Source organism: Ascidia mentula, chromosome 3 (assembly GCF_947561715.1).
Source record: "Ascidia mentula chromosome 3, kaAscMent1.1, whole genome shotgun sequence".
NCBI lineage: Eukaryota > Metazoa > Chordata > Ascidiacea > Phlebobranchia > Ascidiidae > Ascidia > Ascidia mentula.
The window spans coordinates 20,738,618-20,762,670 of NC_138568.1; the positions used below are offsets into that span (position 1 = coordinate 20,738,618).

Here is a 24,053-nt window from a genome sequence, read left to right on the forward strand (position 1 = left end):
ATATGCAAAATTGAACGTGACCAGTCTCCCTCGACCGCAGTTGCACAAAATTTCGTAGGTAAAGCAATGGTTTTCAAATCGTGCGTCGGTTTGGGGTTTCTAGGGCGTTAGAAGTAATAATATGTGATTATAATATCCATGTGAAGAGGGCACTACCTCCAAAGAAGGTTGCGCAATCTCTCATGTTCAATATTCTGCGTTTACACCTGGTTCAATACGAACAATCTTGCTAATTTAAGTTTATTTTTGTCACAAAACATAGTTCATTATATGGCGCAAGGGGGCTGCATACAAAAATAGAGGCAACAATATAAAATGTTAAACGATATGAATTGCATAGAAATAACGACAAATGTTGATTTTATTTCGCACTCATGGAAAACTTCCTTAAAACTCTCAAAGAACCTCTCGTGTCATTTTTTCTGTCACGAGTTCCACAAAGATCGGTACCCTTCGGCAAACTTCGGGCCCTTGACAATGTGACGTCACTCTGAAAGGCAAAATTTGTCCACCCCTTCATATCGTTAGAGTACCGTTCCTTTGGAAACGCTTCGTCTTCAAACATTCGCGTAGTTCTCGTATTGATGACGCCATTGAGTGATTTGACGTCATTATTATTCTGGATGGGCTTTTGAGTCGTCGCCTTCGCTATTGCGTCAAAACTGCTCATGAAGTCTCTTTCCCAGCGGCGACTGTCTTGTGACGTAATAGACGACGTATCTTCAGATGACGTCACGGAATGCAATTGGGCGTCGGCAAGAATTTCGACAGGGGATGACGTAGGTGTTCCGTCGCCACCTTCTCTCTAAACAAGTTTCAGTTGTTAGATGGTAACGTATTTTTAACGAGTGCAAAATGAAATTAAAACATTATTCGTTATTTCTATGCAATTAAATATCATCCAAAATGTTAGATTTGTGTAAAAGCCACTCTAATTTATTATAAGTTTTTAATTATACGTTTAGAGAGCTATTCCTACATACAATAACCATACACCGATCAGCCTCACATTTTCAGACGTGCTGTGGTTTTCAACAGAACCCACGTTCTCAAAGGCGTGATTTTTTATGACGTCACGTTGGAGATAAATCTTCCGCCAGACGTCGCTGTTGCTCGCTGTGGTGTTGACTTGAGGTAGCGGAAGTTGGGAGGACACGCGTTTGCGCTCATCCGCTCTTGTCGGCGACATGTTGGATGAGTGGTACTGCGAGCTTAGCGACCTCATGCGGGAAGCTAAAAAACATGGCGTGGTAAGACTTTTCATATGATCGCGTATGAAAATTTTCACGAGGTCACGAGTTAATGGCAGTTGTGTGAATGGCCACGTTACAAGTTGCATGAAAATAAGTGGAAAAATGTTTTCTGACATAAATTTTCCTTCACCAATGTACAAATCTTTTTTATCACAGAAACGCTGAAAGCCTTCATTTCACTAAAGTTGAAACCAGTCGGTTATTGCTAGTTGACCCGACACAAATTTTCTCAGTAGCAAAAATGCATTTTTAAACTCCCATATCGAAAATCACATAAAAAAATAACTCCCTACCTTGCGTACCCATCACCATCCTCTGGTTATTTTTCTCCGGTCGGAAAATGACGATGTAGACTTTGGGACCAAATATGGCAAACAGAATTATGAGACCATTGAGCGACAAACCTAGACAGTAGATGGCGTCGCGGAGCACCACGTTGGTTGAAGAGTTGGCGAGATAAGTGGAGACCTGTTAATGGGAATGTTACGTTTACGTAAAGTATAGAAAGTTTACGTGAAGTGTTCTGTATTTATTGTATGAAAAGCTTAAACACTTGTAACAAAGTTTATCTGCAAATGTGTATGTTTTATAATGTTTGTCCTTACACCATTAATATTGAACGTTACTGTTATACTCTTATGGAAAGAAAGTTTTTGTGTACGAACCTGAGCGAGCCATATGACAAGGGTTGTGTAAACGGCGAATCCGATATGCTTTGCTTCGTTAAATCCAGCGGGAACTTTTCGGATTCGAAACGCATAAACTGAACAGATGAGAACCAATAGAATTGGAAAGGAAATGCCTATCAGAATCACGTGATCGCGTAACCCAGAGCAATCGAGAAAGTTGGTTGGGATGTCATCCTAAAATTTCAAATGGATTTGGATTGTTTTGTTATTGCTTCAAAAACATACTTTGGCATTGTTTTGCTAAAACAACTAATCGAATTAGAACAGCTCTGTATTTTATGTATGATTTTATTAGATAAGACCAAATTTTTAGTTTCTAGTTAATTTCATTCTTTTGCTAACACATAGATGTATTAAAAAGGGTGTAACTATTGTACGACTTTTTGTGTTGGTTGCTCTAAATTAGACGTCAGAAAAAAATGGCCGAAGAGTTTTCCAATAAAGAAAAAAACGAATGTTCTGTAGTTGTAGTATTAGAAATTGTCGGTAAATGATTAGAATGTGAATGTTTCTGGGCATATGACGAAGAGCACTTACATGCAGGGAGGCCGAGCGTCTATTCGTCACACCTGGTGGTACCATCACAAGCCAAATGACCAATAGAAAAATCTCGATCGATGTGAAAATAGCAGTGATAACGACCTGCACCCAAAAGAGGTCTCGTTACGTCAAAGTTTAAAAATTTTTTGCGAACAATAATGACGTCATTAACAATACCTTAGCGACGACAACAACAAATATTTCGTAGCCAACATTCATTTATTTAAATAAGTGATCGACACATATTTTTTTGTAGCATGGCGACTGGTGGCAGGAATTAACGGCCAGAGGCGGATCCAATAGGGACAGCCCCCTATATTATGTTACAATACTAGAGGATACGCTGCAGAGTCAAACAAAAGGATTGGTTTTCATTCCTTTTTGTTCATAATTAACGTCCTTTGTCCGGGGCATAGCTATCATAGCGACCAAGATTGCTGAAACTTACTTGTGGCAGTGGACGTAGGAGACGCTTGTAATCGCGGACCAACTTTCTTCCCAGCGTGTTAAATATGAGAGAAATACGAACAGTTTTTACGAGGATCGCGGAGTAGATGAGTGAGAAACTGATACCGGTGCCGAGTCGTCTGCAAAGCACGAATTTGTTGACTTTAGATAGAAGTTTTAAAATATTTAAAGGTATTTTACCAACAGTCTGATGATCAACAAAGACTTGGTATCTGATTTTTTTTTAACAAGTTATACAAGAGAAAACCTAAGTCATTTGTAATAAGTGGATACTGCATGACAATGCCAAATTGTAGGCGAAATATATGTATCCAAAACAACAGAAAGACTTTTTTTCTCCTACCTAACCTGTTAACCTAAAGATAGGAAGAATATTGAAACATGAACAAAAATTAAAAAATTTGGAATTTAAGAGAAAAATGTACAGATGGTTAAAAGATGAACATAATGTAAATTCTACAATTTCCTATGCGCATTACATCCAGTGAAGACAGAACAGTTTATTGACAATTTAAAAAATATCTTGACAAATAAGACTGCAGCTGAATCCCCCTACCTAAGCGAGCATATTTCCTGAGTTGGTTTGAAACAGAAAAAGAAAGACGTCGCGAACGCCAGAAAAAGTCCCGCCAATATAATGGATGAGAGTTCCCGTGCGGAAGCTCGGATGAGCGCAGTGTTCCAGTACCAGAGGTAGGTGATGACCACGAGGATGGTGAGAATCATTCCTAAACAGCTAATTGCTGCCACTGCCCACGCCCATTGCTCCTCGAAAGACAGAAAGTTGATAGGGATTGGAACGCACGTGTGACTGAGGGGGAAAAAGTATTTTTTTAAACAATGTTGCTGGTAAGAATTGTCCTACAAATGAAGTATTTAGTGCTGGTTTACAAGCGTAAACTGTTTTTATTTATATTTATGATGAAAAAGTGTTACGACACCAACTACACACGGATAAGTGTTACCATATTTGTGCATAGGTTCGCCACTGAATCAATTGCGGAATACAAAAAAGTTAAAAAAAGTTATGCAACCACCGAAACCGTTAAAATTGTATGAATAGTACATTATAGTTTGTGAACAAAATATACGGTTCCTATATTGAAAGGAACGGTTGCACCGGTCCAGCAATATACAAGGTTTTTAAATTTACTTTTTGCTGGCGAAGAAGTCCTCCCCGCATGATTCACAGTGAGATGTTTTTCGGTTTCCAGAGGAATTTGTGATCACAATGCTGTTTTCTGGACACTTAACACAAACCCAGCAACAAGTCTGAACCTGAAGCAAAACAAACAACCTTCAAATGCTCGGCTCATTGCAAATCCATGCCATATAAGACCAACGTGCACTTAAATACATGAACATATATTTTCGGTATAGGGGCTTTAGTCTCTCAGTGGGTATGCAATAGTGAATATTTTTACCTCTTGATAAAGCATGTACTGGTCCGAATCGCATTCACTCCCACAGGTTGAACTGATGTGACCCCGACCCCTCGCGTGACTCTTGTTGTGAAAGGTTACTGTGGGACAAAAAAGCACCAAGGTCAAACAAACTTCTTTACCCATTTTCCAAAGAAAGTAAGTATGCAAAAACTTCACTTGTACAGAAAGAAAGACGTTTTAAATGCAAGAAATGTATATTCGAAATGTTTCATCACAAAAAAGAAGAAATTTCGACCCAATGAAAAGATGCCATAGCGAAATGAGACAATTTTGTACACACGAACCTTGGTTATCTTTGTACATCCCAATCAACTTCCATTGAAACTTCACTAAACCGTCGTATCTCCAGATGTCGTAACGTGCAGGACCGTCTTGGTACTGGTTGAATTCAAACTGTAGTTGGTTGGCATCCCGGAAACTCACATTGCGTAAATATTCGCGCAGTTGAAGTCCCGAAAGTTTGGCAAACTAAAACAAGAGAAAAATATGTTTACATTGTATTCTGTTACCATGGGTATGAATTTGTCAGTGCAATCATTCAAATTTATGAGACACGCCGACAAATCATTTCATAAAATTAGTTTTTTTCATTGCAGAATCATACGAGCCAATCATAATCAGCTAGATTCAGAAACTTTTTATTGATAGCTTTTGGGAAATTATAAATAAAAACAATAGTATTGCTTCTATATTCATTAGGTCATTGTTATGTTAACGGGTTAACTAACCTGGTCACAAACCTCCACACCCGTATCATCGCACAAGTCTCGCTGTGCGTTGTGAAGAGCGTGCGCGTAAGCCAGTGGAGCGTTAGCGGCAGTTTGCAGCATTAAGCTAAGGTCCTGATCTTCGGGTAAGGTCATGTTTTCCGGACATTCGGGAAAGTTTGGCTGTAGCGCATCACATAATGATAAAGAGTATTAGTTTATTAGCTTGGGAAATACCTTGTTTAATATTCTGCATTGTTATAAATACATGAAGTATTTGGAAGGACCTTGTGAACTTTTGTTTTGGCAACTTCCAAAAGGTTTAAGTGCTTTGAATCATATAAAAACATGTGTGTGCAAAAAGAGCCATAATATTTATTGAGAACTGTAGACAGAGTGTACACACTGTTTAGACCTGCTTGTCGCAAGTGTAAAAGCTAGCGCAGTGCCACAGTCAACAGCTGCACTGATGATACCTTATGGGCCGAAACAGTGTGTAGGCTACACCCTGTCTACAACTCTCAAAAGAATATGTCTTGTTTCAAATTTAGTCGTTTGCAGTCTTAGTTCTATAGACTTATCATACACCGACGCATGTATATTTAATATATTCTTACATTGGAATTGTTCCACGAACACTTGTGTAGGAACGCTAGGTATTGGGCGAAGTAAGGGTTGTGCGTGCTCTCTGGGGTCACCGAGCGGAGAAACTTTGAAAAATTTCCGTCCGGTAGAGAGTGTAGTGTAAGTGAGATGGCTCCATCAACGGCGGTGTTCAGCGGAGCTGTGTAAGAATCACTGCAAAACAAGAAGAAAATATTTTGTAAAAGTTTGAACCGAAGTAAGATTTAGGAAAGCGACGCATTGACTCAATCTGTTTCATATTTGTGACCATTTAGTCGGTTGTAATTATTTACTTATTAGTTTTGAAAGTTTGCGAAACGATTAGCAGCAAAATTGTGTAATATATTTTTTTGCATAAAAGGTTTTTTTTAACGGTGGTCTATGGCCCGTAGGGCATTTTAAAGGGGGTCACGAACGGTGCGTCCGCACTGATTACGTAATATTAAAATTCCCTTTTCATGGATAAGCAGATGGCCGCAGGTTTCAAGCAGGGGCACGAAGTGTAAAAGGTTGATATCCACAGTTCAATACAGTAGTATAATATACTATATACTGTAATATGTCTAGGAACAATAAACTTAACAATGTGTTTTTTCATGGAATACTGAACACAAGTTATCACCCCGAACACAGGCAAAAGAAATTGTGGAAAACCGTGTTTAAAAATAAACTTGACTGACTTGTTGAGAAACGAAACGAGATCGGTGATTTGAATTCCATTCCAAGTATCGGATCCGATCCACTGAAATCGGGTCTCTAAATTCTTCTTAAGAACTCCCCTCAGTATAAGCGCCAGGTTGTATTCGGTCGCGAAAACTATCACAACTGAAGAAAGAAGTTCAACGTTTATAAGCAAGTTCGTCAGGTTTACAGGCTTCGCAGCCAAGGCATTGCAGCCTAGACGGATCAGCCACTTTTTCCCAACAATCATGCCCTTGTATGAAACATTACTGCGTTTATAAGCAAGTAAAGCAATAAAAGTTGAATAAAAAACAAAGACTAAAAAAGACTGTTAAAAAAGGCGGAATGTTTCTTTTCATACAAGTACTCTTGAAACAAAGAAAATGGTGAAGTATTTTTGTCCTCAATAAATTACTTTAAAATTACAAATTACGCTAATATTTTGCACCATACTAAAAGCACGCCTTCCATTCTCCCTAAAATCACAAATTTACACACAATTAGATAAGAAAGAACAATACAACAATGCCTTTTCGCCATCGACGACTTACCGTTTGCGGTTGAATCGGACGCGAGCCTTTCAATCATGACGTCAACAGTTTCTTCGCTCGGTGTCCTCGGCAACTTGATCTCCACGGCGACGCAAATCGAGGTGTTGATGGTTTGCTTCTGAAAGGCGTCGAACGCGTGGGTTCCTGCGCGGAGGAGCGTAGACGTAAAGTTACGGAGCAATGACAACGCGGCTCTTATTTGTACTGCATCGGGTAACGTCTGGTAATTCCAGCTTAGTGAGTGGAGACAGTATTTTTCCATACAGTTTCGGGTGGTTGCGTGGTTTTATGATTGCGCCACTTTTAAACTCTGTTGTAGTAAATCTGTGTAAACCAATCACATGTAGTGGCTAATTTGGCCACGAACCAGCAGTAACGACCCAACATGAGTTGCTTAAACTGTAGGGCAGCCGGTGTTCCGTGAAAGATCGTCAGGTGTTCCGCAAGAAATTTATTAGTTTTACTGATGTTTCTTGGAACACGGGTCGGAAATCACTTGTTTATCACAAAGGGTGTACATAGCTTCATGAAAGTAATCATCCACTATCACCAGTTTGAATGTTCCATCGTGAAATGTTTCATTTAATGTTGTGTAACAATAAGATTTGTTTGTAATAATAAGAATGTAATTGCGCGAGCCTGTTGCTGCAAGTACAATGCCGCAACATTTTCCAACAGTTTGGTGTTCCGCAAGATTATTTCAATAAAAAAAGTGTTCCGTGGCTCAAAAAGGTTGAAGGATGCAGCGGACAAAGCATAAATGTGGCGACGAACCCGAAAAAGGATATACTGGATTTACTGGATTCGAATATGAACACCAATTCCGAATATTGACAGCGAATAATAACAATGAATTGTAATCATGTACTATGATAATGTACCATAATCATTGTCTTCGTATATAAAAGAAACGTAAGTCCATCCGTTGTAATTCAGCAATTGGATCATAGCTGCTATCTGCAAAATACAACGTAGTGTTATATTGAGACTGTCCGATTTCAAACGAAATTAGACTAATCACCAATTTCATAAATGATTGACGATGATTTCTGATGATTAGCACACATAGCATATATAAGCCAGTTGTGCTTGAGCATGGATTTATAGAATCTTTTACTTATAACAAGCTGGACACAAAAACGTAACTAAACGTAATTTTTTTAAGCGTGGTTGCAGTTTATACACCTGCTAATGTCAAAGTAATAATTAATTCTTGCGTGTATCGATGGGTTTAAATATTAAAATTACGTGGTTCGATGGGTTCAACGCAAATTAAATGTTTTGACTTTTTTATTTTATGACACATAATTAACCCCATTGTGACGTATTTATTGCTATAGCATTAATGAAACTGCAGATTGGATGTGACTGATAGATTAATGAGCTTAACCTAATGACAAAGTAATTATAATGAAGATTGTGCACTGTTATGGCCTTTTTGTCAACCTTTTAAAAAGGATTAAAAACCTTTGCGAATTCTATTTCCATTCGAAGAGTTGGTGCGAATGTAATTCCTTGATTAGGCGAAAGTTCAAGGGAATGTTTGTTGAAATCACAACAGCCGACACATTTTAATTAGCCTGGAACCGAGGAAACTTAATGTAGATAGAATGTAGCCGATATCGCTATGCAATAATTCCTTCACAGTGCGGCGACCACAGCATTCCCCATGCGAGAGAGCTTCTTTTAAGTTGTCTAAACCAGGGGTTCTCAAACCTTTACGGCTCGCGGCACACTCGAAGTCTCTTAATTCGTTTGCGCCACACTAGACTTTTAAGCAAGTTTAAGAATTAAAAGGAAACAACAAGTGGTGCTGGTTATGTGCAGAACGAATTGCTTTGATGCGGGGCTGCTTTCACTTGTGAACGTTGTTTATTTTCAATCAGAGTTATCAAGGAAACCAACAATTGCAGTGGAAGTCTATGAGATTTTAATACATTTCTCGCGGCAAACCAGAACCCGATTCACGGCGCACAGTTTTAGAAACCCTGGTTTAAAATCGCAATTGCACAAGAGTACCAACTGGCTTAAACCACCAAATGATGAATTCCTTCATCCTGCAGCTTGTAAGGCATGACGGAAAGGGGTGGGGACCGGTGAACTACAAACTTTTGTGGATAAACCTGACCACAGGACGCACCTGGTATGTATCGGATGGCGCCGTGCGGAAATAGAAAGGAAAACGCTGCTTGTCGCTGAGCACAGGCGAGGTGGCGGAAAAGCTGATCTGCAGGAAATGAAAATAGCGGATTCTAAGCGGGAAGGTTACACAAACAGCAATCGAACGAAGCAACAAATTAACACCTGGGCGCTTTTAACCGAAACAAACATTTGTCTTGTGATGGATAAATGTGTCAAATAAAATCAGATGCTTATGATATTTAACGTGAAGCATTCTCAAACAAAACTGGGCCCCACAAATTATAATTCGATAGAATTGAAATTAAATTGATAGTTTTACGTGTTCAGATATGAGTAAAGATGTCCACCACTCTAAAAAGTAATTTTAATAACTTTAATGTACGCTTTATACATTATATATACATTGCTAAGGGAAATAGTTTATATGATAAGGCGGAAAACGTTACATAAACTATTCTTAGTGGAGCACATCTAAACCATATCAACCCATCGTTACCTTAAGTTTGCTACACATACACATACAAGACGTAACTGCATTGCCGAATAGTCAAAGCATTAATGAAAAAAACGGCAACAGGAAATAACAACAGAGCTGTGGAAATGATCCACGATCGGAAATCTAAATAGAAAACCCCGAAACGGATGAGAGGGCCCAATCCGTACGACAACAAACACTGAATAAGGTTGGGACTTTGGTTGATTTCCTGCATGAGGGAAGTCACTAATTTGGGATCGACGTTGGGGTTTGGGGTTTTTAATGTTGATGTTTCCCCCTTTGTTACGTCATAATTCGGTTTGAAAAAGCGGTGGTTTAGGACAAATGAGGTTGTTCGGAATTTTACGACCAAAAAAGATGCTTCATTTTACAAAGCAAAATGACTTTTTCAAACTATGGGTTGCGGCCCTACTTGGGTCGACAACGGAATTTCGGGTTCGCAAACAATTCGACTTTTTCTTATATTTCAAATCGGGGCAATTTCGTATTTCACGCCGTCCCGTTGTTCTCTCAATACCAGCAACTTGTACAGCAGACTGCCCAGTAAAAAGATAAAATAAACAAGCTTACTGTTTACGACTTGCTTACCTGGGGAATGTCAAACAAACCAAGAAGTTTTGCGGTGGGCACGGACACCTCGCTCGTCTCTGGACCAATCAGCGCCCAATACGTGTTGTTGCGCGTGGCAGTCTTATCACGTGGTATATAACGTTCGACAATCTGAAATAAAAGTCACCGATGTAGTTAATATTACTAAAACCTGGATCCGCAACTACTAAGCAAAACGTATAATGCACACGAATAGTTTTATTTTGTGGTAAAGGCGATCATTTGTGTCGTGGATCTTTACCAACGGATTATCTACAAAGTTGTGAGATTACGCATCAGTGCGTGCGGCAATATCATCCCCTCATTAATCGGCGTGAAGATGTATGGGGCAGTGACGTGAGGTACCTAAGGTTGTGAGTTAGAAACCCACCAGGCGCGTGATTTTTAGTATCTCGATCTGTATTAGGATATCGTGGCTTTAATGAAGCATGGTTGCGATGTCACTGTTCTTTGCGATTGATGTTTGACAATGAAACAGTATTTTTTTTAAAATTTACTCGTGGAACTCAAAGAGTCAACTCAAAAAAAAATCATACGTTGAAATTTACGACATATACTAACTTTCGCGGGTTACCGAAACCACTATATTTACATTGGCCAAGTTGACTTTAATACTTACTTTCTTGGTAATTCAGTGAAAACACGGGTTGTTAGGAGCTACATAGAGTGACAAATTAAACATTTGATAAACTTCTTTTCTCAAAGATTGAGATGTGCATGAAAGTCGTCGAACGTACATAAACTGCATAGAAATCGAATGTGCTTACCCGCTGAAGCGCTCTCGTGTCGACAAGGCAATCGGCAAACGGCTCCAGGACGATTTTTACGCCGGGAAGGAAACTGTCATTGCGGTTGATGTAGTCAATGGTGTACATGGTCATCTCCAGCCACTGTGACGTCACAAAAAACATTTTCATGAACGAATTTCTGGGGGAAAATGCGTCACTTGTTGTGACTGAAGTGTCACAATTCCAGGTACGCATCAAAAAACCATTGTTAGATTTCAATTTTGGACGAGCTATGCTCATAAATTAATTATATTCGAGGTTCCAGTAATATTGGTCCATGTTTGGACAATATTAAAAATGTATGAGCCAAAAAGTACCACGTGCCAAAGTTGAACATAATTTCACACCGTTTTAATGTAAAAAGAGAATCTTGGGACCAACAAACTGTCATATATACGTAAAGTAATTTCATAAACAATTCCACGCCAATTTCATGTTATCCGGTTACGCAGACCATTATAAGATAAGTTGTTTTCAAAAATACTGAAATATTAAGCGCCAGTCGACCAAACCAGTGCGATTATTTACATGTTAGGTAAAGGATGATTGTTATATGTAGAAATATGCCGAAATGCAATTAAAATCTATTAAACTGTTGATAAGTTTGGGTAGTGTTTATTTCAACGTAAAAGCAGCAGGATTGCCGTCGATGTTGACCCGAAAATAATGATGCCTCAAAAGAAATGTGATCTACCTTAAACGATGAAACATTTTTACAGATATTCCAACAGGGTGACCCGTTTTTTTAATTGTGATGTAAGAATGCGAATTAAATTTGGTTGGAAGACGCAAGCATTCAGCGGTGATTATGACAAAATATATCAAAAGTAAGAGTGCTCGCGGCGAAAACAACTTAAAATGTCTAAAACTGAGAACGCCGAGTTACAAAAACGGACAAATCTTAGAAATAGGTCGGCATGGCAACCATGCGAATGAGCGATGAGAGTGGGGTCTTCCGCTGATACGCAGATAAGGATTTTTTGGTCAAGGTTAATTCATCTTGTACACAAAACCGAGCAGATCTCCACAAATGTTTGTGGTAAATATTCACAAGGTTGGATTGAAGCCACATGTCTGACAAGTTGGAATAAATTAAAAAACTCTCGCTCGCGCGGTGACATTCCTAGCCCGACTCTAAATGTTTAATATCGCCCTTTTTGGCACAAGAACGCACGGTGTTTAATTTTAGATTTGGCTTCGGACGTGGTTTCGTTGCACATGCGGATCGCTAAACACAGCTGCAAAGCAACTTCCTGTGCGTTGCAATGTAGGTGCAATAATTAATATGGTGACGACGCGCTCTGCAAAGCAGTGTTGTTCAACGCAATGCGGCTTGACGTTCTGGCGCGTGTATCTCGATCTGTATTAGGTTATCGTAGCTTTAATCAAGCCTGGTTGCGATTTCACTGTTCTTTGTGATTGATGTTTGACAATGAAACAGTAAATTTATTAAAATTCACTCGTGGAACTCGAAGAGTCAACCTGAAAAAAATTATACGATGAAATTTACGACATATACTAACTTTCCCGGGTTACCGAAATCACTATATTTGCATTGGCCAAGTTGACTTGAAATACTTACTTTGGTTTGACGTTCTGATATATATAGATATTTTAACACGCTACAACTCTCTAAAGGTGATTATATAATCATCAAAAGTATAGTTTTGGTTGCGAATTACACAGTTGGCGTCCATATTGATTATTCCTATTTCGGATTTTTATAGCGTTTTGTTTTTATTTAAAAAGGTCCCACAGTCAGTAACATATCGGTTGGCGATTGTGAATCACGCGGGCGCCTGAGGACAACCGCTTTGGTGGGTCCACGCCTTTTTACACCCCTATAACTACCAGTTATACGCAATGCACTCGGCACGAAAGAAACGACCAGCCCGAAATAATTTACATATCTCCTAATTAAGGCAAAACATTTGCAAGGAGTGTACGCATCAAAATGCGCAACAACAGGCGATTTTCGACCCAAAATAGATAAATTTACATGAAAAATGAGTGAATTCAAATGAATCCACAGCACCAAGGGATAATTTTCTTACTTGGACGCTGGAGCTGAACATTTTCGTGGTGTCGCATCGTTCGTCGTCACCACGATGAAAAATTGTGAACAATCCTCCAAGTTTGATGATAAACTTTGGCGGCGTCAGTGACGTATTATTGTGAATGACGTCAGTATCTATTCCGTCAACCGCGCTGATCAGTGTGGGGAGAATAATAAGCAGGTAGTTCATGATTTAAAACGACATTCTTTCGCCGGTATCAAAGCAAGTTGCTGTGAAAGATAACATGAACTTAGTCTGATGAACTCTTTGGCAAACGTAGAAACCATCGGACTGATACCAAACTTTTACTGAGTTTAAGTGTTTTCCACCCCCCTAAAACTGCAAGAAAGCAGCAAGACCTCTACAGAATTTTCTGGCGTTATATATAGTCTTCACGCTTGCATGATTTTCATTTCAACCACGGCCTTTGCGTCACCTGCTCTGCTCATTCCAACTTACTTTAGTAAGCGCTCCTGATTAACTTGTATCTACTTCAAAGTTTGTTTCAAGATCTGCGACATTGTGACAAGCAGCCTTACTGCAAATTACATAAGAATGCTCGGGTTTCCGTATGGTCAGGCATGACAATTCCTGGTATAAATGTACACAGTGTCACGCGTAACCCTTTCGCACTCTTGCAAGTATCACGATTTCGTGAGTCAACTACGTCCTAATTGCAGCGACAAACCTCAAGTTCCACAATGCTTATTTTTACCCCGTTGCAAAAGTTTGTAAATACAAACTTACCGTCGAAGCTTTTAGGTTAGATAGAATGTTTGGCACAAAGCAGTTACTTTATATTCACACATTCCAAGCAGGGCAGAGCGTTTGGTGAAAGCAACAAACTCGTGACATGAAGTTTGTAAGAAATCTTTACACGTCAGCTAAGGCTTTAACATGATCAGTTATTTGCAATAAAGCGAGTGAAACATTGGAATCAAGCTACCGATTCTTCATATCTGACCAAGCAAACCTCGAATTGAGAAAATCGTCGCCAAAGTATCGTATTTGAGGGGCACTGGGGGCGTTCGGTAGTTTCAGTTTCAACACAGTGGCGAAGACCCATAACAAGCGTGGTTGTGAGTCATATATATTTGCTACAGCAAGTAGCGTGGGACGTTTCCCGACTTTGAATCACGAAGTTGTAGCAATAGACAGCGACGCGATGATTTAAGAAAGCGGAACAACACCGGATTAAGTTTCAAATAGTCCAATGTGTCCACGACGTTTCACAAAACTGAACGACGTTCAACCTCTAACGGCCAGGTATGTCGTCTCAGAGCATATTTCAGAGTGCTTTTGCTAATCTAAAACTTGACAAGATCACAACCTATGCAGCCAGCTTGTACAAATCAACTGTTTCATGTGTAACGGATCTGAAACTGATCATGCTGGTGCTAAGTACCGCTAAATTTATTTACCATTTCACTGGCTATTTGATTTTAAATGTTACTGCAATGCTTTATCTGCATACTGTCCAAGCTAGTGAAAATTACGCATCTGTCTCAAACATTCTTGCAACGGCGAAGACACAGGTTTTCATACTCAGGCAATTGTGAAACAAAATTGACTTTCCGAAAGCACCCAGAAGCTGCGAGGCCCCAAAGGATTATTTTTTCTCATGCCTACGTCCTTTTACCTTTGCGGCACACTTCATGTTCCACGCTATTAACTACAAATTCAAACACGGTGAAAACTACCTCAACGGTCTGTGCAATCATACACTTGGGATACCTGTGCTGATAGTGGTCTTGTTCGTTTACGCCTGTAATTTTAAGCTTTAATGGCTGTAAACCTTGTGACAGAGCAAAAGTACCGCACTGCTAAACAAAATACTCGAGACAAAAAAAGACAACAAACAACACGATTGCAACACTCTTGCTTCTTGAAAAGCCCATGTCGTCTTGGCCCAAACGGGGCTTTTTTGAGGACAGACAACTCCTTGGGTTTGTTGCGCTCCTGTCTATTCTCAGGTGAATTAGTCATTGTGGACAAAACGACACACTACACCTTCTATGACGTCACACAAGAGGCGTGCGACAAACCGCTGATTTCATTGTAATTAGATAACATCGTTTATTGTAGCTAATGGAGGTGCTTGTTGTTAACAGCTGAGTTAGCAACAGCCTAAACATCACTGGTGACCTCGTCTATTATCTCAAGCAATCAGATAAAATTGTGTGCAACGTTTGTCACCGAAAAACAACATGGTATGGTACGTCCTGTTCCACTGAATAGCACAACAGTCTTGAAAATTAAACAGGTAACAGGAAAAAATGGAAACAGCAAATCACCATTTTTCCGGTTATATTGCGGATATTTCTCAATTAATTAACGATTGCCTGTGATTTTGAAATTTTAGACACTTTTTTGCTGTCTGAGGAAAATTCACAGCAAAACGCGAGTCATCTACAGCCGCCTTAAATATTAACATTGAATGTCTGCTTAATTTTGTTCAACGTCTGCACCTCATGTTAATGTAGAGCCAGTTCTTCATATTTTCACTGCGCATGTAGCTGTCACTACAGCACTGTTATGCAGGCGCCGAACATCTAAATTGCATTCCTGCGCCGTCTTGATCTTCAAAAACAACATGCTGACGTTAAAAACATTGTGACTCGCTCACAACACATTGTATACCTCCGCTTTTGCAGCCCATATACAACCTTCATATTCTAAAACGGGCCCAGCTCTATGCGGGTGCCCACTGCCTATTAATTTTAGCGAACTGCTGTCCTTTGTTGCGTCACAGATGACGATTGTTTACAATTGAAGCGAGACAAAACCTCGTGCTACGTAGAGTTGCAATTACTGCGGCCTTCGTGACTTGGTCTGTGCAGTTCTCGAAAACCGCCAGCCATGACCCTAAAAACAGCAATACGATCAATTAAAATTGTTTGTACCCAACTTTGTGGCATGGCTATTTTACGGCTCAACATCTACAATGCGAACAAAAACAGAGATAGTATGTTTCAAGTTAGTAAATCTACCCACTCATCAGCTACCAAATCAAGAATAAAAACAGACAAATGAAAGGTACAAACTATTTTTTTAACTTATATTTACCACGAAGAAGATGTAAATTCATCTGCGGTTATTTAATCAGTGTGAAGAATTATAGCGAAGACAAGCGCATTTTTGCAGCTGAACTAATTTCAGGAGGCTGTCCTCTTCGATTGGTTTTGCAGAAACATTAATTATACACCGTGTTGTGACCAGACTTGCCTCAGGGTATGGTTTATGTTTTGCAATAACAGCTCGTAAAACTTAACCTGGTCAAAAATCGCCTCCTGCAACCATACCAGTTGCAGGCATTGTTTCAAATAAACTTCACCTGCTGAATATGAGGCAAGCACCTACCGCAAGCACAAATTCACATTGTTCTGTCAATTGGCGATATTTTCTTCATTTTTATGGGCAAAAGGGTTGTGGACTTCACTTTACATACGAGCAGAAGCTAAAACGAAAACTATTTCAAGACAAAATTGAAATATATGTTTTGATGTTCCAAACCGAAAAATACTACTTTAATTCAGATACAACCCAATAGGCTTCTTTCGTATATTGTGATACAGCAAATACTGCTCAGCAATTTCTTTTAATAATCCTTTGCACTTTTAACATGTAGCTTACTCAGGGATGAAAGTAAAAAATAATTTAACGGAACGACTGAATTCAAACTAAAAATATAAATCATTTTCCGGACCATTTCGGCATACTACAGCACTGCATGTACTTAAAAATAACACAAGGAAAAATCGCCTCTTAAACCGCTTCGATCTCAGCAAACCAAGATTAACATCTGGCAACCACCAATCTGTTGGTCTCGACAACTTTACTTTATAATCCTTTGATTTATGTTTTCCCAAAATAGTCCCCTGAACCCCAGCGTTGGCGTAAATGCAACGAAGCATTTCGCTGTCTGTTGTTTTGATTGCCGTTCTACGCTTCCCCCGCCAAACCATGGCGTCACAGGTAAATGAAGAATGTTTGTTTGTTGTAAATTGTGACGTAACTGAGTGGGAACGCAAATGGCAAAAGGTTTGACGGTCTCGGTACTAAACTGATACTACTCACTCAAGATGCAGTTTGACTGCAACTGCTGACGTCTGTGATTTGTGGGTTTTACGAAAAAAAGGTTTTAAGTATTGGACAGTGACGTTTACTAATCCGAAATTTACTTTGGTAAAAGCGGTACCAGGAATATCATTGTTCTCATTTAAGCCAATGGATTTCGGGATTTTCCAAACCCACAACGTTTTCCTCTCCAATGATGCAAATATGGCTGCATATTTTAACCGTTTCGATAGTACAACACGAAAATATGGAAACACGGTGCGTTGACATCAAACATAACACAAACTCCTTTTCGCTTTGATTGATTTCAGTGTTGCATTCAGTCATTTCATCCTGTTTTAAACTATTCCGACACAAAAGAGCCACCATGATTAGCTGGGTTTGCCGTCATATTACAGCGTGTTCACTGTTAAATGAAACAATTTTTATCGACAAGCTGTGCATTACATGTGGTGATTCAGTACTACAGGGGTTCACAATTCAAATGATGATACCAAAATTTATACTACAGTGGTCTCGTGCCGTACCTAATTGTTCTAGTAAATTTTAGCCTCAGAAAAATGTGCAAACCCTGCATGATACTTGGCTTTCGCGGGGACTTCTGTCAGCATGTGCAACACAATCTATCTCTGGTATTTTGCTTGCACAAGTGCGACATCATTATAAGTTCCTAATGTTAGAACTTCAGTAGAGTCACTACAGTAGATCAGTTTCTTGTCCTTTCGTCAACGCAAAACTGACATAACTTGGGCCACAAAACGAGAGTTATGACGACCCGTGGGCCTCGGGTTGACACACCTGCCTTACATACTACATCTACTGCGAAACCAGTATAATTTAGAAGCATAATTTATTAGAAATAATCACACATTTATTGTTGGTTTAATAACACTGATATAGAATACATCGGTAAGCAAAGAAAATAATCTCTTGAAAAGCTTCGTGAATAAACGACGTCTCACAGAGGTCATGAGGAATTCGGTTCACATGAAAAGCTCATCCCGACTGGTATGTGATCGCTCAATGTGGCGAGCCCAGTGAAAAACTTGTAATCCTTAACGTCCTAGAAAAGGAATAAATATTTGTTTACGGAGGTAGATATTGGAAACTGGTACAAAAAGGAATACTTTTAAAGTCTGCAGGCAACACAACACGTTGCCGTGTTGCTGGTTATCGCCTGAAACGGCGTTTCTCCATGGTTTACAACACAAAACATCCGTACAACACAAATATGTCTAGTTTTGCCTACACAATGTTTATGGCAATGAAAGAAAGTAAAGCAATAACATATTGCACACGTTCCTTCTGAAGCGCTTGCCTCTAGAAGGCATCAAATGTTTAAATCGAAAATACATATCTTCGCGATTGTTTATCGGTCAAGGCGCCTGACCTAATTAGAAAACCTGACCGGGATTCGTTTCCACGATGACCCGGGTTCGAATCCCCGCCGGTGCCGTGAAAAAAGAAATCATTTTTACCATTTCGACTTCCTTGCACGGTTTGTAGAGAATGTAGTCGATCCTCCGCTTCCCATCGCCGTTTCGTGGAAGAGTGGTTTTATGAGACATCGTGGAAGCGACGAACTGATGACGTTCCAGCTCAGAAACCATCATTCTGTTGGTATTTGGAAGCAAAATGTCAAATCTGAATCGTGAAGGAAGTAGCGCCCATTTTTGTGTTGGGGGGAGAGATTTACTCATCTAGATTTCGTGCGGGCCAGACAACTATGCAAATAATGAAGTTTTCATTTCACATAGAGCGTATTTTGAACTTTTGGGATGGTAGAGGTATATTTGTATTGTTCACGCCTACGATCCTGAGCGTTGTTTGGTTGATCTGATACAAATCCCTTTTTTGGTCATTTTGGTCCTAACTACAGACTGGTGGTCATGTGACAGGACGAGATAAGCCCATCCGTGACCCCCAATCACCCGATATTCGGTCGCCCGCTAAAAATGCCCGTTTTTCTATTATGTTTGATTGCATGTGAGGTTCGGGAGGATGAGGTCCAGCCTGTGGGTGTTTCTAAGATCTGGGATTAGTTTTGCAAGCAGTGTCTTAGAAAATATAAAGGTGCTTATTCGTAAGAATTTCGCTTATTTTCGACATGTGTGGTTTGTGTTCATATCTAAACTGGCTCATGTTTTCGTTGCGTTTTTTTGCCACGGTAATTCACCCAATATTCTCCGAAATCGGGAAATTCAATTTCGGCATCAAAATGCAGCGTGCTTATTTTTTTATCTTGGCTGTGGATAACACTGGTCTTCAGTCATAGTTCAGTATTGTATGCTGAATTGTCACCACAAATATTTCACAACTAATATTTCAACGCAGCAAAGACTACGCATTTGATCTTAAATAACGTAATCGAATTGAAAAATATATGAGTGCATATGTGGTATGTTGTTTACCTCTGCAATCCCTGGGGCGTGGACACTGGATCGGTGTGCATCATTTTCTGGTTAAGTTCAGTCCCAACCACCCAACTGTACTGGTTGCCGCTGGAAGTATCGATGCACGGGTCCCTGTTGAACAGGCATGGAATGAATTTGCGAGTGAAGAATTTTGAGGTATCACAAAAGTTGATGCTGCCATGTTGTTGTTTTTCGATCATGGCAAGTTTAAAATTGAGAAAATTGCAACCTTCCTGATATTCTATGTTTACTATCTAATATTGTGAATGCATAAAGGAGATTTTGAACAGAATATCAATGGTCTTTGTTGAACTTTTGCTGCTTGGTTTTGGTTTATGTTTTCTCAATTAAAATCCGAAGCCTGTGCCTCATTGTGTGTTTCACTTTACCAGTAACTTTGAGCTCAATGTACCAAGCATTGCTAAATAAAAAGGTATTGTCTCATCAGTGCAGCTGTGGTGTGGCACTGTGCTAGCTGGTAGACTAGCAGGTACACAGATTTCCACTTTGTGGTACCTTTCGGTCAATCGTCGATATGTTGGGTACCAAACTAGGTACCAATCAACACAGACGAACCACGTGGAGCGCACTATGGCCAAAACAACTGTTTGGGACCCAATAGCGCTATCGGCTCGGCTTTCACCTAAATCATATTATATGCGCAAAAGAGCTGAGACCTTACAGGTCGAAACAGTGCATGTATACACCCGGTCTGCAGCTCTCATTGATTATTATGGCTCTTTTGCGCATAAAAAAAGGTATTGTTGTTTTCCTTACGCAGGTATTTTTTCCTGGGACAAAAACAACCCACATACGATCAATATCTTACACCAAGTTGCGGAAGAAATGGCACTGCTGTTCCCTACTGTCGAAATGAGAGATTTTGTCGAAGTTGAAATCCCCTGTGATAATATCGAACATGATCAATTCCTTTGAAGCTTTGCTCCGACGTCGAGATCTGGAAATACAGCAGATAGACTGAGTAATACAGTTCCTTTATACAGTTAGTTTTAAATATTACTATTAACTTTGTGCCAACGCTTCTAGTTTTAGAATTTTGAACTACCCATTTGAATAGGAACTGATGATGCTTTATAAAGTGAAACATGTTTTCTAAAACTAAAAGCGTTGACACAAAGTTGTCATTGTAATATTTGAAATTGACATAAAAGTTTCACTTGTCACGTCACAAAAGTGTTGCTGGTCAGGTTTTAATTTCAACAAGTTGAAACATTTTCATTGTTATACACAGTCAGTGTACGTACTCCCTGTAGAACTCCTGCTTCCACATAGAGATGCAATTTAACTGCTTGCATCGGACACTGGATGCGCTAGAGTGTGACCACGCTTGTAAATGGGTGTTCGCGAGGAATCCAATCAGATCTTCCCCACTTTTACTCGTTCCCAAAAAGAGCTGTTTGAAAATACATTGGTAACTCCCTCTAAAATTTTTGCAGAGATATTGATATATTTTGCACAAACATGTTTTGTGCTTGAAAGCAGTGCACAATATTTACCTCATGGAATTAACTGCGATCCTGCGACTGAATGACCTCTAATGTTTAGTCAGAGCCAATGCCATTTTACTTTTTACACATTATCCCGTTAATTTATATATTTTCAAAGTTTTGCATCCGTTATCAAACTAACCAGCACTAAGTATCTGAAACTTAAATTTTAGGAGCTTTTACATTACTAATACTTGCCTTCGTCATAAGAAGACCTTTGCAGGCAAGTTTATCATCGCTGTGGCCATCTGGAAATGCTCGAAATTCTACATCTATAAATGGGTATCGGCTTGCAATGCACAAACCACTGCCCAGAATTGAGAGGCGCTTATCGTGTATCGGCCATGACACATCATAAATTATGTAGGGGTACCTATAAAAAATCAGTGATGTCAATAAACGAAAAATCGTTACATGTGGAAATAACCTGAAATAGTTCAAAGTTACTTGTGTATAGTTAATATTAGTTAAAAACAAATAATAACAAATAATATATATGTATTATATACCTGACATATGTGTGTTAACGTGGCAACAAAAATGTAGAACTTATCATACTTTTCCTGTAGGCCCTTGATGAGCTGCTTGGTTGCCCGTCTGTCAAAAACCTCTTGCAAACACAGAAAATCAGCAGAAGTAGGAAATGAATCGCAAACGCATTGTTCTTTACTCGAAATGCTCCAGAGTGTCGACGTTAGACTTCCAGTTTCAGTAATGCTACTATCTGAAAATTATGCCTTGAAGTTGAAGTGATTTAATATGAATAACTTTTTTCAGACACTGACAACAAGTATTACTTGTATTATAAACATATCATGAAGGATTTATGTAGGTTAAATAGTCATTTTACAGTCTATATTACTTAGCCTTTATAAAGTTTATTAAACTAGTAAAATGGCTTATTTGAAATGTTCATGTCCAATGCTTACCTCGACTATGCATTCCATTGCCAACATTTAAAGCCTCCGAGCTCCAAGGTGAGAACAAGTAGTCTGTTTCGGTTTGCCTCTCTCCAGCCTTTTGATTAGTCTTCTTTGGTTGAATTTGGATTTTATGTCCACAAAAGTAGGCAGCAATTTTTTCCCCTCTTGTTGTCGAATTGCACAGATTGTTTATGTGGGCGATGAATTCAGGCATAAGACAAATGTTGGCAGTGACAAGTGTGTAAGTGTTCGAATTAGCTGCAGTGAATGCTTCTGATGGAAGATTGGAACGGAACTCTTGGGATGCGATTCGCTTGTACTCGGAAACTGAACTAAAAGCACAACATAAAAAGATGGAACCCATTTTAAAGTATAAGTTTAAACTGATATTAAACCACATTTTTGTGGATATATAAAATATAATTGTTTGCCTCTGGGCAAAAAGTTTTATGTAACTTTTGGCAAGCCTGTGTTAATAATTTTAGCAATATGAAACATAATTAAAATATAATTTTTTTTTTCTTCAAAACAAACAATTGGTACCAAACATACTTCGGTATATATACATTTGATTAAAAAATATCCTGGCAGCAATTTGCATTTAACAGACAACTCCATCAATTAGGTGTATAATTTATTTAAAAACATAAGCTGGGGACTGCACTGCACATATTAATTATTTATGGAGGGATTTCCATGTTGACTTTAGACTTACTTTGCATGTGTTGTTGGACAAACGTATGTATACGACCTTGGTCTAAACAGTTGCAATGGGCACCACAAAATGAAAGCACATAACACAATGGGAATCGAAATCAAGAGAAAAAGTAGGTAAATAAGTGTCTGTAGAAAAAAGAGCATTGTAAATTAAGACCAATAACAGCAACCCATTTAAGATGCACTTTTTATGTTTTATTAAACATATTATGGATCATGGCCATAAATGAATATACCTAAAAAGTAAATATATTCAATGGTTAAGCTGTCAAACACAATACCACATGTAGAATTTATAATAATAGTAATAATGCAGTAAATAAGCAAAAAATTGCAAAAAGCAACAAACATACCTTGATCAAGAACAATATTGCATTTTGACTTTTTGTCTTTTTTGAAGTAGTTCGAATAAATAAAGAAAGTAATCCATCTAACGATCTCTCAAATGGAATAAAACCAACAGTTGCAAGTGTATAAAGCATCCGAGTGACAATTCTTGATGACACGTAAGGCTCTCCAGGTATAATTGGATCATCATCTTCCAGTGAGTAAACTGGGGTAGAACTTGTCTCCATCTCCTCTGAAAATATGTGATAAACAAAAAAATGCTTCAAAATATACACTGAAAAAAATTACTTTTTTAGTATTTTTGCCCCAAAACACATTGAACGTGTATAAACAAGAAATATGCCAAATAAAATGGCATGGGCACTGCTAAGACCGTAAGGGTTATTGAGTCCGGCACCTATACAAGAAAAATAATGGCATTGAATCAGCTTAAAAACAACTATAACACAGAGGAAAAAATTACAAAAAAAACAAACTACTATTGCAAATCCAATTGCATAAATGGATATAAACCACTCACTCCGTAATGGAATTCAATAAAACAGCTACAAACGTTAAGATAAAAAACTTTGCTCTTCTTCAAACCAAACTTCCATTTCACAAAAGTTCAAAATTCAAATCATTTTACAACGGAAATTGTTTCCCAACAATTATTGCTATGACAACAAATTTATAATACCTTGCAGGCCAGGAATAGACTTTGCGGTTTGTGACATATTCCATGGGGCAGTATTTTTTCGTTTCTGAGCCATCTTCTTTCGACAGTTTCGCGTCGACTGACAATCGAACCACTTTTGGCATTCAATCATGCGTCACAAACACGAGCTTCTTTCATGCGCAGCGAAATGTCAACTTGCAAAATTGCTGGTTTCGAACATTTTGTGCTGTTTTCTGCAACCTCCCTTTTGCAAAATACCCAAGTATAGGAATATGAAAAATACTGAATTTGCGATTGTTAAACCAAAACATTTTCTTCTATTTTCTGCAAAAAGGTTGAAGTACAGATTAAATAATTT

The 24,053-nt window shown here is 38.8% G+C and overlaps 2 protein-coding genes across 4 annotated transcripts; both read right to left on the reverse strand.

Annotated features, from left to right (window-relative positions):
- Positions 1 to 234: 234 nt before the first annotated feature.
- On the reverse strand, positions 235 to 13,932 carry LOC145894365 (metabotropic glutamate receptor 3-like). 2 transcript variants are annotated; one of them, XM_082982929.1, is made up of 20 exons: positions 13,798 to 13,932; positions 13,048 to 13,280; positions 10,973 to 11,095; positions 10,185 to 10,316; positions 9,099 to 9,185; positions 7,840 to 7,915; positions 6,959 to 7,102; positions 6,407 to 6,551; positions 5,720 to 5,900; positions 5,124 to 5,285; positions 4,680 to 4,863; positions 4,375 to 4,472; positions 4,104 to 4,228; positions 3,507 to 3,761; positions 2,931 to 3,069; positions 2,480 to 2,584; positions 1,919 to 2,116; positions 1,547 to 1,721; positions 1,037 to 1,233; positions 235 to 805 (listed from the first exon to the last, which is right to left on the reverse strand). In XM_082982929.1, the coding sequence occupies exons 2-20, from the start codon at positions 13,237 to 13,239 to the stop codon at positions 362 to 364; spliced, it is 3,162 nt and encodes a 1,053-aa protein (XP_082839055.1). In that variant the 5' UTR covers positions 13,240 to 13,280; positions 13,798 to 13,932; the 3' UTR covers positions 235 to 361. The 2 variants fall into 2 exon arrangements, with proteins under 2 accessions (XP_082839055.1, XP_082839053.1); XM_082982927.1 differs by having other exon boundaries at positions 1,010 to 1,233.
- Positions 13,933 to 17,966: 4,034 nt separating this feature from the next.
- Positions 17,967 to 23,837, reverse strand: LOC145894771 (sphingomyelin phosphodiesterase 5-like). Of its 2 annotated transcripts, none has more exons than XM_082983418.1 (11): positions 23,717 to 23,837; positions 23,043 to 23,269; positions 22,688 to 22,815; positions 21,979 to 22,304; positions 21,608 to 21,773; positions 21,248 to 21,422; positions 20,807 to 20,955; positions 20,371 to 20,499; positions 19,539 to 19,652; positions 18,606 to 18,741; positions 17,967 to 18,190 (listed from the first exon to the last, which is right to left on the reverse strand). In XM_082983418.1, the coding sequence occupies exons 1-11, from the start codon at positions 23,787 to 23,789 to the stop codon at positions 18,095 to 18,097; spliced, it is 1,719 nt and encodes a 572-aa protein (XP_082839544.1). In that variant the 5' UTR covers positions 23,790 to 23,837; the 3' UTR covers positions 17,967 to 18,094. The 2 variants fall into 2 exon arrangements, with proteins under 2 accessions (XP_082839544.1, XP_082839545.1); XM_082983419.1 differs by lacking the exon at positions 23,717 to 23,837 and adding an exon at positions 23,558 to 23,686.
- Positions 23,838 to 24,053: the final 216 nt, after the last annotated feature.